General features: G+C 40.7%; 2 protein-coding genes across 22 annotated transcripts in view; one reads left to right on the top strand and one right to left on the bottom strand.

Annotated features, from left to right (window-relative positions):
• Plp1 (proteolipid protein 1) overlaps positions 1 to 2596 on the bottom strand; it is a 102017-nt gene extending 99421 nt beyond the window's left edge. For 17 of the 19 annotated variants that reach the window (XM_050124151.1, XM_050124152.1, XM_050124143.1 and 14 more), the window contains exon 1: positions 401 to 523. The gene's annotated coding sequence lies outside the window, so the exon portion shown is untranslated. Of the gene's footprint in view, positions 1 to 400; positions 524 to 622; positions 678 to 1942 lie in introns of those variants that run through there. The other 2 variants (XM_050124157.1, XM_050124158.1) reach the window with 2 other exon arrangements.
• Positions 360 to 11318, top strand: Morf4l2 (mortality factor 4 like 2). Of its 3 annotated transcripts, none has more exons than XM_050124139.1 (4): positions 360 to 502; positions 4193 to 4282; positions 8544 to 8644; positions 9760 to 11318. In XM_050124139.1, exon 4 carries the CDS (start codon positions 9784 to 9786, stop codon positions 10648 to 10650), a length of 867 nt encoding a protein of 288 aa, XP_049980096.1. In that variant the 5' UTR covers positions 360 to 502; positions 4193 to 4282; positions 8544 to 8644; positions 9760 to 9783; the 3' UTR covers positions 10651 to 11318. The 3 variants fall into 3 exon arrangements, with proteins under 3 accessions (XP_049980096.1, XP_049980098.1, XP_049980097.1); XM_050124141.1 differs by lacking the exon at positions 360 to 502 and adding an exon at positions 1245 to 1386; XM_050124140.1 differs by lacking the exon at positions 360 to 502 and adding an exon at positions 2746 to 2874.
• The last annotated feature ends 767 nt before the right edge of the window (positions 11319 to 12085 follow it).

Below are 12085 nucleotides of genomic sequence, written 5' to 3'. Positions count from 1 at the left end.
ATGCATATGCTCAAACACTCCTACACACATGTGCATACACACAGAAAGCAAAAGAAAAAAAGAACAAAAAAAAAAACCCACAGGGCTACCTCATCAGTTGCCCTGAAACATAGAGCAATTAAGTGTGAAATATGTTTCACTATCTACTATTTGATTTTTAAAGACAGAATCAAGTTATGCAAAATGCAATGAGCATAGGAAAAAAAAACGCCTTTTAGACACACAAAAAGAGCTTCGTCAGGAAGTCCACTACACCCAAGGCTATACCTGATAACCAGAACCCAGTGACATCACTTTCAAGATAACCAGACACAAGACTAGAATCCTCTGACGCCCTCTGAGCAGTCTATAAAAAGAGACCACGAGCACTGTTCTTCCTCTGTGCACCTGGAGACAGCACCTTGATCTAGCCTTTGGCTGGAGCGTCTCCCCGGGATCCTGTCCCTCTAATCAGAGACTTCTGTTAGAGACTGGACCTGATCTTCAAAGATACACGGCACAGGTGAGCAACCTTGGGGAGAAAGGCTTAAGAGTATAATTAGGAACTTAAGAGTGTGAACTTTGTGTGATGGCCCTCCTCATAAGAAAATAGAACTTTCTTAAGCCGACTAAGCATACCTACCTTATTGTCAGCAACACGGAGACATCGCATTAAATTAGGGAGCAAACACGCGTATCTGTTAAAAATTTCAAGAGGAAAGGACAATAATTTTCAATACGGAGGTCTAACTTTATCTCTGGGTTATCTTTACAGACTGACTATAGTCGTCTGCAATTACCACTGGGAGGAACAGTCAGTATTTGAAAATGAAGTGGGCAAAAACCCAAAAAGGATATTCTTTCATTAGGCATTTTTTTTAATATAGAGACAGGATCTCAACATATAATCTAAACTGGTTTTCAACTTGGGGTCCTTCTACCTCCTGAGGGTTGTTAACAGATGCACCACCAGAGCCCACGGAGGACTTTAGCACCAGTGTTTAGGCTCCTATCAACTCTGAGTTAAAAAAAAATACAAGGGAGAAAGAAAATCTGGAAGAACAGATGACTTTTTTCTTTGTAAGGAAAGGAAATAACAAAAATATCTGGATATATAATTCTTTGCCTAGTGTTGTTACTTTAGAAAACTTGACTTCATTCTTCTTTGGGGATTTATGATATATGTAAAACAACCAGAGGTTACTGAATTCATCAAATAAGAAGTGGGTGGGGCAAAAAGAAATAAATCTCACCATCCCTGGGAACCAAACAGCAAATCCTTTGCTGGATTTGGTGACATCTAGTGGCAGATTCAAGAGATATAAACCTCACCCAGTGAACTTTCTGGAAAACTGACCAAAAGCCTATTTGCCTGAGGATCGCGCTGCTTGGGGACTAGGACAAAAGGTAGGTGAAGCTACCTTTTGGAGGTATCTCTATCAGAGGGGAATTTAATTCCATATGTTCGCGTTGCAAATTATTTCTGCCGATTATGCAGTAAAATGCGTGAGCTGCAAAGGGGAGGTCTCGGTGATGGCGAGAAGGGGAGTATACTTGAAAATTTTAAAGACGCGCCGTTTTAAGTAGCTAATATAGTGTTGTATCTTAACCAGAGGGGTTCATTTTGGTGAACTAAAACGTGGGAATAAAGGGCATCTATATGGTCTAAAATTAAATCAGACTGGGTGGAATGACGCATGCTTTTAATCCCAGGTACTCGAGAGGAAAAAAAAAAAAGAGACTGGTGGGGCTCTACGAGTTCCAGACCAGCCAAGACCCTTAGTGAACCGGGTCTCAAAGAAAAAAAAAGGGGGGGAGGGGAGTAAATAACTTAAATGAAATCGCAGGCCTTTTCTAACAAAAGCCCTTATGTTACTAGTACTTAGTCTTAATTATCTTCCTTTCCATTAATGCAGTTTGCCAATATAAAAAAGCAGAAATCCACCAATATAAAGCATCTCACCTACAACACACAATCGGGCCCCTCCCGCCACCGCAGGGAGTGCACGCCTGCGCACACCCACCACCTCCGGCGCCACGAGGGCTGGTAGGCGCCCACACCCACAGTCCACGGCCACGCGAGCGTGCCCGTGCACCTACACCCAGGTTCTCACGCCATCCGCCTGTGGCACTCACCACCCTCACACACACACACACACACACACACACACACACACACACACACATCAAAACCTTCATTATTCCTTTTTTTCCTCCTGTTCCGAGAGTTGCGCAACAGGCTCGGGGGCGTGGCCCTCGCTTTGACCTCGCTCTTCCCACTCGCGGGAACCTTAGCTCATTTCCGCCTATCCTATTTCCGCAAGCCACGTAGACACTTCCTTTCCCAGTGGTGCGGGGGCGGGGGAGGGGAACGGACACACAAACCCATAATGCCTCCCTGCAGGAGAAAAGGAGAGAGCGAGGGAAAGGAGGTGGGGGAAAAAAAAACCCACGGTCAGGGGAACTCTGGGTCGTGAAAACAGGCCACGTGAACACGCTGCCCTATAGACTTCTGACCCAACGGCTGCTGCGCATTTGGAGGGCGGGCTAAGAGCCTAAAAGGGCGACTGTCATTGGCTGGAATCGGCACTGAAGAAGGACGGTAATTGGTTTGATTTCGGCCCGAACCATGAAGAAGCAGGTTGCTAGCACCCGCCTTTACTGCGGCGGAGCGTCACTGCTGACGTGGGAGTGGCGGGCCAATCATTTGGTTATGGAACATTCTAAACCGGAGACAAGACGACTGTGATTGGCTGAAAGGCTAAGCCCGCCCCCCAAGGTGACGTGTCTGCCTATGGATATCAGTTGCCAGAGAAACCTGGCTTTACTATGGCGGTTGGAGCAGCAGCGGTGAACACACGTCGGCTGCTGGAAAGAACTGGATTCTCGCTTCAGGTTTCGGGGTGGGGGTGGGGAGGAAGGGTCGATGATTTCCTCTTTTCTCCGCGTCTTTGGACAGGATTAGCTAGTGGCTTCACATTCAGGCAAAGCTGGATTCGTATTCCTGCTCGCCAACGCCCAACTCGGGCAAGGCTCCTTTCTGTGTCTCGGTTTCCATGTTTGTGAAACGGCGATAATAGTACCCATCTCAGCCGTGCACTCAAATGTGCACAGCAAAATAGTGCATGTTCGGCATTAATTGTGAAGCCTGTCTCTCGAAAGATATTAGCAGTTGTTATTAAAGATAGATATTTGCTACGCCGAAGAAAATTATAAATTACGCAGATTCGCTATCTTTTTCGGCGCATCCTTTTTTTAAGAAGAAATTATTTTATGGATAAAATTTGCTAGCCGAGAATCGCTTCAGAATAGCTGGGGATTGGAATTTTCCCACATTAAACCAAAAAAAAAAAAAGAGAGAGAGAGAGCGCGAGCAAGCGGGAGAGAAAGGAGGGAGGGGAAGGAGAATGAGAACAAGCTAGGTATGAAGCACATGCGATGAGTAGGCCTTGTTTGAAACCTGATCGAGCACGCCAATTGTAAAATTTTCTTTAAGACTCATCGGGAATTTTTAATTGCGGAATTAATATTCTTTAATGAAATCGGGTGTCGGATTTTTTTAGACGTTTCTGGTAGCAGTGTGGTTATGTTTTCAGATTGCTTTATTTTGTGGAAATCTATGTATATTTGTATATATTTGCGTAAAGATTAAATAATGTCTGAAAATGGCTTGAGAATACGTGGATGACTAGGATTTGCTTCAGAATAATTTCAGCGGTGGAGAGAGATGGGAGGGGTATAACTGGAACCTTCGATTAATAATCGTTTTTAAGCTGAGGGGTGGGCAGATGGGGTTTCCTGTATTTGTCTTTTCCCCCTGGTATATATTTGAAATTTTTCATAATTCTTAAGTCATTTTTTCGGTAGCTTAAAAAAATGGGGGGGGCAGTGGGTGGGGTTACAGATGAAACAAGATGGCCTTCTGTTGGTAATTGTTGAAGCTGGATGATGGATTCGCATCCATTTGCAATGGTGTTCCGTTACAGTTTTATTTATTTCACATTATCCTTAAGAGAAATTATTAATTTTTTTTCAAAAATTGATAAAGAAACAATAAAGTACATTTGAAAATATAACCACAGGAGAATAAAAATTGTGCATTTATCAGCTTTGATGTTCTTTGTGTGAGATAAAATTGCAGTGACGGATGGAAAAGAAAATCACCGTCTCACATCTTTTCTGTTCTTTTCCATCTCTTTGTTTGACCTTCTAGGTCATCATCAAAAAAGCTAAGTTTGCTACACAATAAGGATCAGGAGATCTGACCCTGGTTGCAGAACCATTCCTGTTTGCAGAATACAGGGTAAGTGCTTTCCTTCTGGCCTCAGTTCACAGACAAGATCATATCACATAACCTTCCTAAATGGCTAGGAATATTTTGAAGATTAATAAGCTCCCATCTGAGAAAGTGCTCTAAATTCTGAAAGGGTGAGGATACACTTACTGTGTAATTGTGAACAAGAAACTTCCTTTGTTCCAGAATGTCCTCTTACAAGTATTTGATGGAATAATACTTCTGGCTTTAGTAGTCATGAAATATTTTATACACGCACACAAGAACACATTTTTGTGAAATCATGAATATAATTTTCATGGAATTTTTTTAATTAATATTTTTGTTTCTCTCATTTTCCAGAAGCAGCAATTTACTCCTAGAGCTGAATTCTGAAATTAAGACTTCTGGCTTTATCTGATCAAAGTTTTAAGTACAATTACTTTTGAGGAAATTTTCCAGAACTATAATTTTAGATACCATATCCATCAGCTAATCATTTTCCTCTTTTGTTCAGACTGCAAATGATCTGTTGGGTTGGGAATGAGTACTTCCCTAGCATACATGAAGTTCCACGTTTGATTCCCCAGCTGTGCACAAGCCAACTGTGGGAGCACATGCCCGCAATCAAATATTTGGGGGGTGGAGGCAGGAATTTCAGAGGCTCAGAGTTACCCTCAGCTTTATAGTGGGTTTGAGTCTAGCCTGGAGCACTTGAGATGAGGCCCTTTCTCCAAAAAAAAATGGTTTTAAGCATAAGAAATGTTTTGTGATCCAAATGAGATTTATATATGCCTGATTTTACACAGAGACCAAGAGATGGGAAAAAATGGTGTAAACAATGTGGTCCCCATATGTACAGTTAACTAAAGGTTTCTGCCAGTGAATTGTCGGGATTGATAACTGCATTTGGAGTCGGATTGCATGAAGCAGTGAAAGGAAGGGGTGTGTCCCAGTCTATTCACAGCGACATCTTTAAAGGAGTTATATAATTCTCTTCATTTTTCTCCTTCGTAAAAGCTAGCTTTCCGCGGAGAGCGTTTCGCTGGTAGAAGAGAGCAATTTAGAGAATGATTGGGGGCTGAAAGTGGATCAATAGGGACTGACAAAGCAAGGGCCAGAGAGCTCGGAAGTAGGGAAACCTGGCAGAGGAAAAGGCTCTTGACTTGGGCCTTTGGGAACCATCTGAGTAGTGTGCCTATGAAGCGCACAGTGTGCAGTGGTAATGAAATGAAAATACATGTAAAATCCACGGATGAGCACATCACAAAATCATGAATAATGTGTATGGCTCAGGGTTTTGGGGTGTGTGTGTGTGTTTTTCTCACTAACCCTTCTCTCTACAGTCAATTACTTATCAGCTTTCTTCATTTCCTTCTAGATTACCTAATTACAATCTAAAGTATACAGATGTACACAAGAATATTTTATGGTTTTTATTAAGTACAGACTATGGTTTCAATATAGATACTGTTAATTACCTATGTTTGTTTAACAAATAGTCGTTGAGTGTCTTTTTTCCATATTTCTTTCACAGTGACATTCCTTTATCTGACATGATATTCCACATTACAAATGTATCACCTTTCCTCAAATCACTGTAAGGTTATCCCCAGTATTTTGCTGCTAAAATAATAACACATAAACTACCTTTTATATCCATTTACAGATAATATTCTAGAGCAACATTTATGCCCTTAAACCATAATAATTGAACCATTATACTGTTATAAGCACAACCAGAATTATCACTGATAGGGCCTACAAATGGGTGTGGCAGCTTGGGCCTGTAATTTCAGTGGCTGGAAAGCAAAAGCAGGAGGTTTGATGCAAATTTCAGGCTAGCCTGGGCTTGGGAAGAGAGCCCCTTAAAAGTCAAGTCACTTAAACTTATGAATACCTGTATTTATAGAATAGCATTTCTCATTGAGGAAAAAATGGGCTCATCAGTAATGAACATTGAGAAAATATTTCTGTGAATTTGGGAGAACCTAAAAACATACAAAGAGATAATAGAGGAACTAATTTACAAAATTGGTTTAACATCATTTCCCCTGAGCATAACAAAGCCAAAGGTTGCAAAGGAAAAGCCAGCCGGGATCTTAACAAAAAAACTGGTGGTATGATCAATGTGAAACAAGAAGCACCCTAGAAGAAAAGGAAATAAAAATGCCCATGTGAGAAAAAGAGGTCTGACCAGTGAAATAAGAAAAGATGGCTTGAGATCATGCATTTCAAATGAAGATACAAAAAGCAAATAATGTTCGCAGCTTGGGATCTAGTTGCCTTAGCAGTTGAGTGCTTGCCTAAGATGTGGGAGGCCCTGAATTAAAGGTGTTAAGGCTCGGGAATATAACTCAGCAGTAGAAGACTTGCCTTACATGCAGGGCAAAAATAAAAAGATTTTCTAGTGTTTACCAGAGGATGTAGTGTGTAACTGGTCATTTTTACTCAGTTAGGTTTATAAATTCATACAGTTTTTAAGGGAAAACAATTTAGCACCAGGTAAAACACCTTAAATATGTTGCACCTTGGTCCACTAAATAAAGCAGCTTGGAGTGTTGGAAGAAATATAAGAAAAAATGTCTGAACATAGCCTAAGGTGCATATTATAACCTTAACATGGGGACATGATTTTCTTTTTTTTTTTTCATGATTTTCTTTAAAAGATTTTTTTAGAGGATGAGATCCAAGATTAGATAACATGTGCTTACCTCTACTTCAATACACAAATAGGGGCAGACAAAATAATATATTGTTTGGATTATTCTAGAGCTAGTATGCAGGGATTTAGTGGGGGAGTGGTGTACTGGTCTAAGACCTGTGTGCTACTGCAAAAGATCCAAGATTAACTGTTAGAACTTTCAATTTTATTTAAATGAGGGAGAGGAAGCCTGGAGTAAAAGGTAGGTAAGCTAATTGAACAACATTTAGTAGCAATGTTTGAGGGGCAGGGAAGAGACATACAAAGTTCATGGGGTGGTGGTAAATTTGTGGGAAAGGTACAGAGCATAGAAAATAGAACTGGATGTAGAACTTTAATCCCAGCCCTGGAGTGTAGAGTCTGGCATGTATCCTGCCTTTATTTACTCTGGCCATATAAGCTTGGCCTGAACGTTGTATGAATTTTCCTATAGAAATGTCAAGCATTTAGCGTATGAATATGTATGGATAATAATCAATAGCAATCTAATAAGTTCAGCTGTCATTCTCAAGTTCATTGGTAAAGAAGTGCTGATCGCTGTGGCTTCCAAAATGGTTCCTGGGTGTTTTATAATTTTTTTTAGTTTTTTTTTTTTTTTTTTAAGTTTGGTTAAATAGCCCCAGGATGAGCTTTCTGGATTTCACTTTCTCCAAGATTCTTTCTCTCCTACTCACAAATCTACATTTTAAAGAAGAAAAGAAAAACCTAGCAGCATCATTTTGTGAGGATGAGAGTTTACAAGAAAATAGCATTTCTAGCTACCATCACCACCAAACTATTACAGGGCATATTTTTTAATCTCTTAGCATAATGATTTTCATTCCCATACTGTTAGCTTCCGTATTCACCAATTTCGCTGCTTAAAGGGCTGGTATCACCTTTCACTGTCTGCATGGAGCTTCCTTCGTGTCTTTTGAATTAAACGGTATTTCCTTGAACTGCCTAATATTCTAAGCACCTGTAGCTTTCATTTCTAAGCCAGGCTTTAAGTCTGAATTTTCCCCCACGGGAATTCCACGATACCTACCCACATGATTGGCTAAATCTGGCTTTAATTCGTGGTTGCCATGAATATGTAACAGCTATGTTTTACACATTTACACATCTGTTTAAAACAAATGGGAGCGCATTGGTCATAAGAATTGGGCTTAGTTCTTCCTGTGCTACCTGTCCATTTTAGGGTCCCTTTCTGTGCTTCTTACCTATTTAACCAATGGAGTTTTAAGTGTCAGTATATAAACCTTTATTCAGTAGTATGTATGTGTAATTCATATTACTGTCTGCCTGTTGAATATGTAAATGTGTACAGCCACTTGAGTGAAATCTTTGTATCCACATTCACATGTGGAAATGTTTGTGTGAGGTGCTGTGCTAAGCTGTTCAGCCATAACATGACATGCTTATAGCCACCTGTAACAGACCAGGAATCGTTTGTCATGTATCATTTGTTTGAGTTTCCAACTCCATTTGGCAGATCAAAAAATCTTAATATTTTCCTTCATATGTATAAGACACATTTGTAATTTTTTTTCTTGAATGTTTTCACAAAAGTTCATCTTCATTGCGGATACCTACTTTCCTTTTTAGGTTGTATTCTCACTTCATCCTTCCAGACCATCCTAGGAGATCTCTAAGATTCCATCTGGGAAATTACTAGGAGTCCTTGGAAGGGAAAGAAGGAAGATTGTGTAAGTCCAGGGGATTGTTTAATGAGTCATGCTATAAGAGTAGCAGGAGATTTATTTTTTAGCTCATTTTCACTGAATATTCTTTCTCTTGAAACCTAACTTTGGCTTCCAAAATCACATTCTTCCTCTCCAATGAAGATCTCACCATTTTATTTTATCTGTGGTCTCTTTCTTGATAATTTCTTTTTAATACCTAATACCTTCCTTAGGTTTTCCAGAATTCTATGTGAAATTCCTCTGTTCTCAATGAAATGGTTTACTGGTTCATGGTATATGCTACCAGCTGTACAACAGCTACTTAAATCTCCTTCTTTGCCTCTTACCTGAGTGTGAACATTCTCTGTTCAAGTGCACACCCCCAATATAAAAAGTCCCAAACCAAGCATCTTTCTCCTCTGAGCACTTGTGCATACATCTCATCTGATGATGATACAAATAAGGTTATCCATCCTCAAAACCCGAAAGTTGTGGCTCACACCTACCCCAGGTTCTCCTCTTCCATCAAGCAGTTACTGAACTGTTTTCTTTGTTTAACGATCACTGGGCTAATCTTGTTTTCTGATGGTGTCAAACTAACCCTTAAAAATCTGTGCTTTTAATTAGCGACCCAGGCGTAGTGCTACAGAAGCCAGTTTGACTCTAACCTTCAATTATTGTATTCCTCTGTGTGAGGTGTGTGTCGTTTCTCTTTGCCGTTACACTACTTAAGGCATACCTAGACTTGTACACACAAACTTTTACTGTTAATTCATTTTACCTGCAACCCATTAAGCCATTTTTCCTTATACTTTGAAATTCTTAGTCTTGTTCCAGTCTTGAATTTCAACTCCACTTCCTTCTATGGTTTTGTCACAATATCTTTTTCTAAAATTAATCCCTGTCTTTTAAATAGCTTCAAGAAACGATTTTGTGGGCATGTCTCATGAGTTGTTGAGTGAGGCAAGGGTTGTGGGTGGTAGTAAGGATTAGAGAAAGGAGAAGATAGAAATGCACTTATAAATGGTCCAGAAATAGGACCTGGAATCCATAGCCAACAGATTTGGGCATGTGTTGTGTTCTGATGGGCCTCAAAGTCACCTAGTAAACAACCAAATAAAATACTTTATATATTACAGTGGTTGGAATAAAAACAGGGTTGAATGAGTTCCAGAAAGCAGGCTTCTCAAACTCGTGGACAACAATCTGCTGAAGAAGACAACTTTAAGAAGCCAACTCGAGGCAACATGCAGAGAAGCAAGATGAGGGGAGCTGCCTCCGGAAAGAAGTCTGCTGGTTCCCAGCCAAAGAATCTTGAACCAGCCCTCCCAGGAAGATGGGGTGGTCGCTCTGCTGAGAACCCCCCTTCTGGTTCGGTGCGGAAGACACGCAAGAACAAGCAGAAGGCTCCTGGTAATGGCGATGGCGGCAGCACCAGCGAAATGCCCCAGCCCCCACGTAAGAAAAGGGCACGGGCTGACCCCACTGTGGAGAGTGAGGAGGCATTTAAGAATAGAATGGAGGTGAAAGTGAAGATTCCTGAAGAATTAAAACCATGGCTGGTGGAGGACTGGGACTTGGTTACTAGGCAGAAGCAGTTGTTCCAGCTCCCTGCTAAAAAGAATGTGGATGCCATTCTTGAGGAGTATGCCAATTGTAAGAGATCGCAGGGAAATGTTGATAATAAGGAGTATGTAGTGAATGAGGTGGTGGGAGGGATAAAGGAGTACTTCAATGTGATGCTGGGCACTCAGCTGCTCTACAAGTTTGAGAGGCCCCAGTATGCTGAGATTCTTCTGGCTCACCCCGATGCGCCAATGTCGCAGATCTATGGGGCACCACACCTACTGAGATTATTTGTGAGAATTGGGGCAATGTTGGCTTATACGCCCCTTGATGAGAAAAGCCTTGCGTTACTGTTGGGCTATTTGCATGATTTCCTTAAGTATCTGGCAAAGAATTCTGCCTCTCTGTTTACTGCCAGTGATTACAAAGTGGCTTCTGCTGAGTATCATCGCAAAGCCCTGTGAATCTACTGACCGCTTACTATTGTCTGGTATCTGTAAACACTTCTGTTTAGTCCTTTCATTGTATAATTGATGTTCCTTAAAACTGTCAGTGTAAAACAGGGCTTATGTTTCAGTTTGTTTCCTGTTCTGTTGTAAGCAGAAAATAAAAGGAGTGCTCGGCTCCTTTCCTCATTTCAGAGTTGCTACCAGTGTATGCTGTAATTAGACAAAGAAGAAATTCAGTAGAACATTTTATTGCCTAGTTGACAACATTGCTTGAATGCTGGTGGTCCTATCCCTTTGACACTACACAGTTTTCTAATATGTGTTAATGCTACGTGATAAGATGCCCTGGTTCCTAGTGCCAAAGGTTCAACTTAATGTATATACCCGCAAACCCATGCATTTGTGCTTCTTTTTTTTTTTTTTTTGTGCTTGATGTAACAGCCCATCCTCTGCAATCCATCTTTGTTGTTCCTTAGGCATTCATTCTATCTTTGCTCAAATTGTTGAAGGATGGTGATTTGTTTTCTGGTTTTTGTATTTGAGTCTAATGCACGTTCTAACATGATAGAGGCAATGCATTATTGTGTAGCCACAGTTTTCTGAAAAGTCGATATTTTAGGAATTGTATTTCAGATCTTAAATAAACTTGTTTCTAAATTTCAAAGCAAAATCTTTTCTGGTGTGCCTTTTGTATTACTGAGTCTAACAAATGCAGGCTCATTAAATCTTTAGATGGCACAGAAGAATTTGTCTCCCAGAAGAAAAGTCCCTTTTTTGGACTGGAGAGATGGCTCAGCCTGTTTGGTTCCCAGCAGTTCATGACCACCTGTAGCACCAGCCCCAGGGGATCTGGTACCTTCTGGCCATCTCAGGTAATTGCATGGACATAGCCCACACATACACATAATTAAAAGAGAAAATCTTTTCAAAATGCTTGCTGTAGGAGATAGGGTTATGTTTTGTCAGTTCACTCCCCCTCCTCAGTGTGGCTTCTCTGGGCTAGATTGCTTTTCTAAGTCTTAGGAGAAGTTCCTGGTCATGTTTTTTCCCCATATGGCTGTTTTTACACTTTTAGCGGGAAAAGTAATAACAGGATTTTTGTTGAAATTTGGAAAATGTGATTTAAGGGCAAATTGGAAGATTCCTGAATCCTATGAGATCAGGCGGAGTCCTGGAGCTTTTTTCCCATTGGCAGAGAGGCAGAGTCATGGCGTATATTGTTCAGTTTGGACAAGCATAACAATGCTATAGACTGGTGGACAGAAATTTCTTAGTTCTGTACCACAAAGGATCATGATGCTGACAGCTGGCTCTTAAGTAGTGTCCACGACCATCTCTGTGTCTTCATACTTATTTCCAAATTTCTTACAAGGTACCAGTCATTGGATTAGGGCCTGGTGTGGTAACATCACTTAATTATTTCTGTAAAGACTTTTCAAGTGTAACTACA

Source organism: Alexandromys fortis, unplaced genomic scaffold (genome assembly GCF_014885135.2).
Source record: "Alexandromys fortis isolate MF-2015 unplaced genomic scaffold, M_Fortis_MF-2015_v1.1 scaffold_205, whole genome shotgun sequence".
NCBI lineage: Eukaryota > Metazoa > Chordata > Mammalia > Rodentia > Cricetidae > Alexandromys > Alexandromys fortis.
Note: the sequence above shows the minus strand (reverse complement) of the source record. Positions and strands in the feature narration are given on the sequence as shown.

Bases quoted from the DNA above. Each gene is read 5' to 3' on its own strand.
- Morf4l2 (XM_050124139.1), top strand. From the start codon at position 9,784: ATGAGTTCCAGAAAGCAGGCTTCTCAAACTCGTGGACAACAATCTGCT.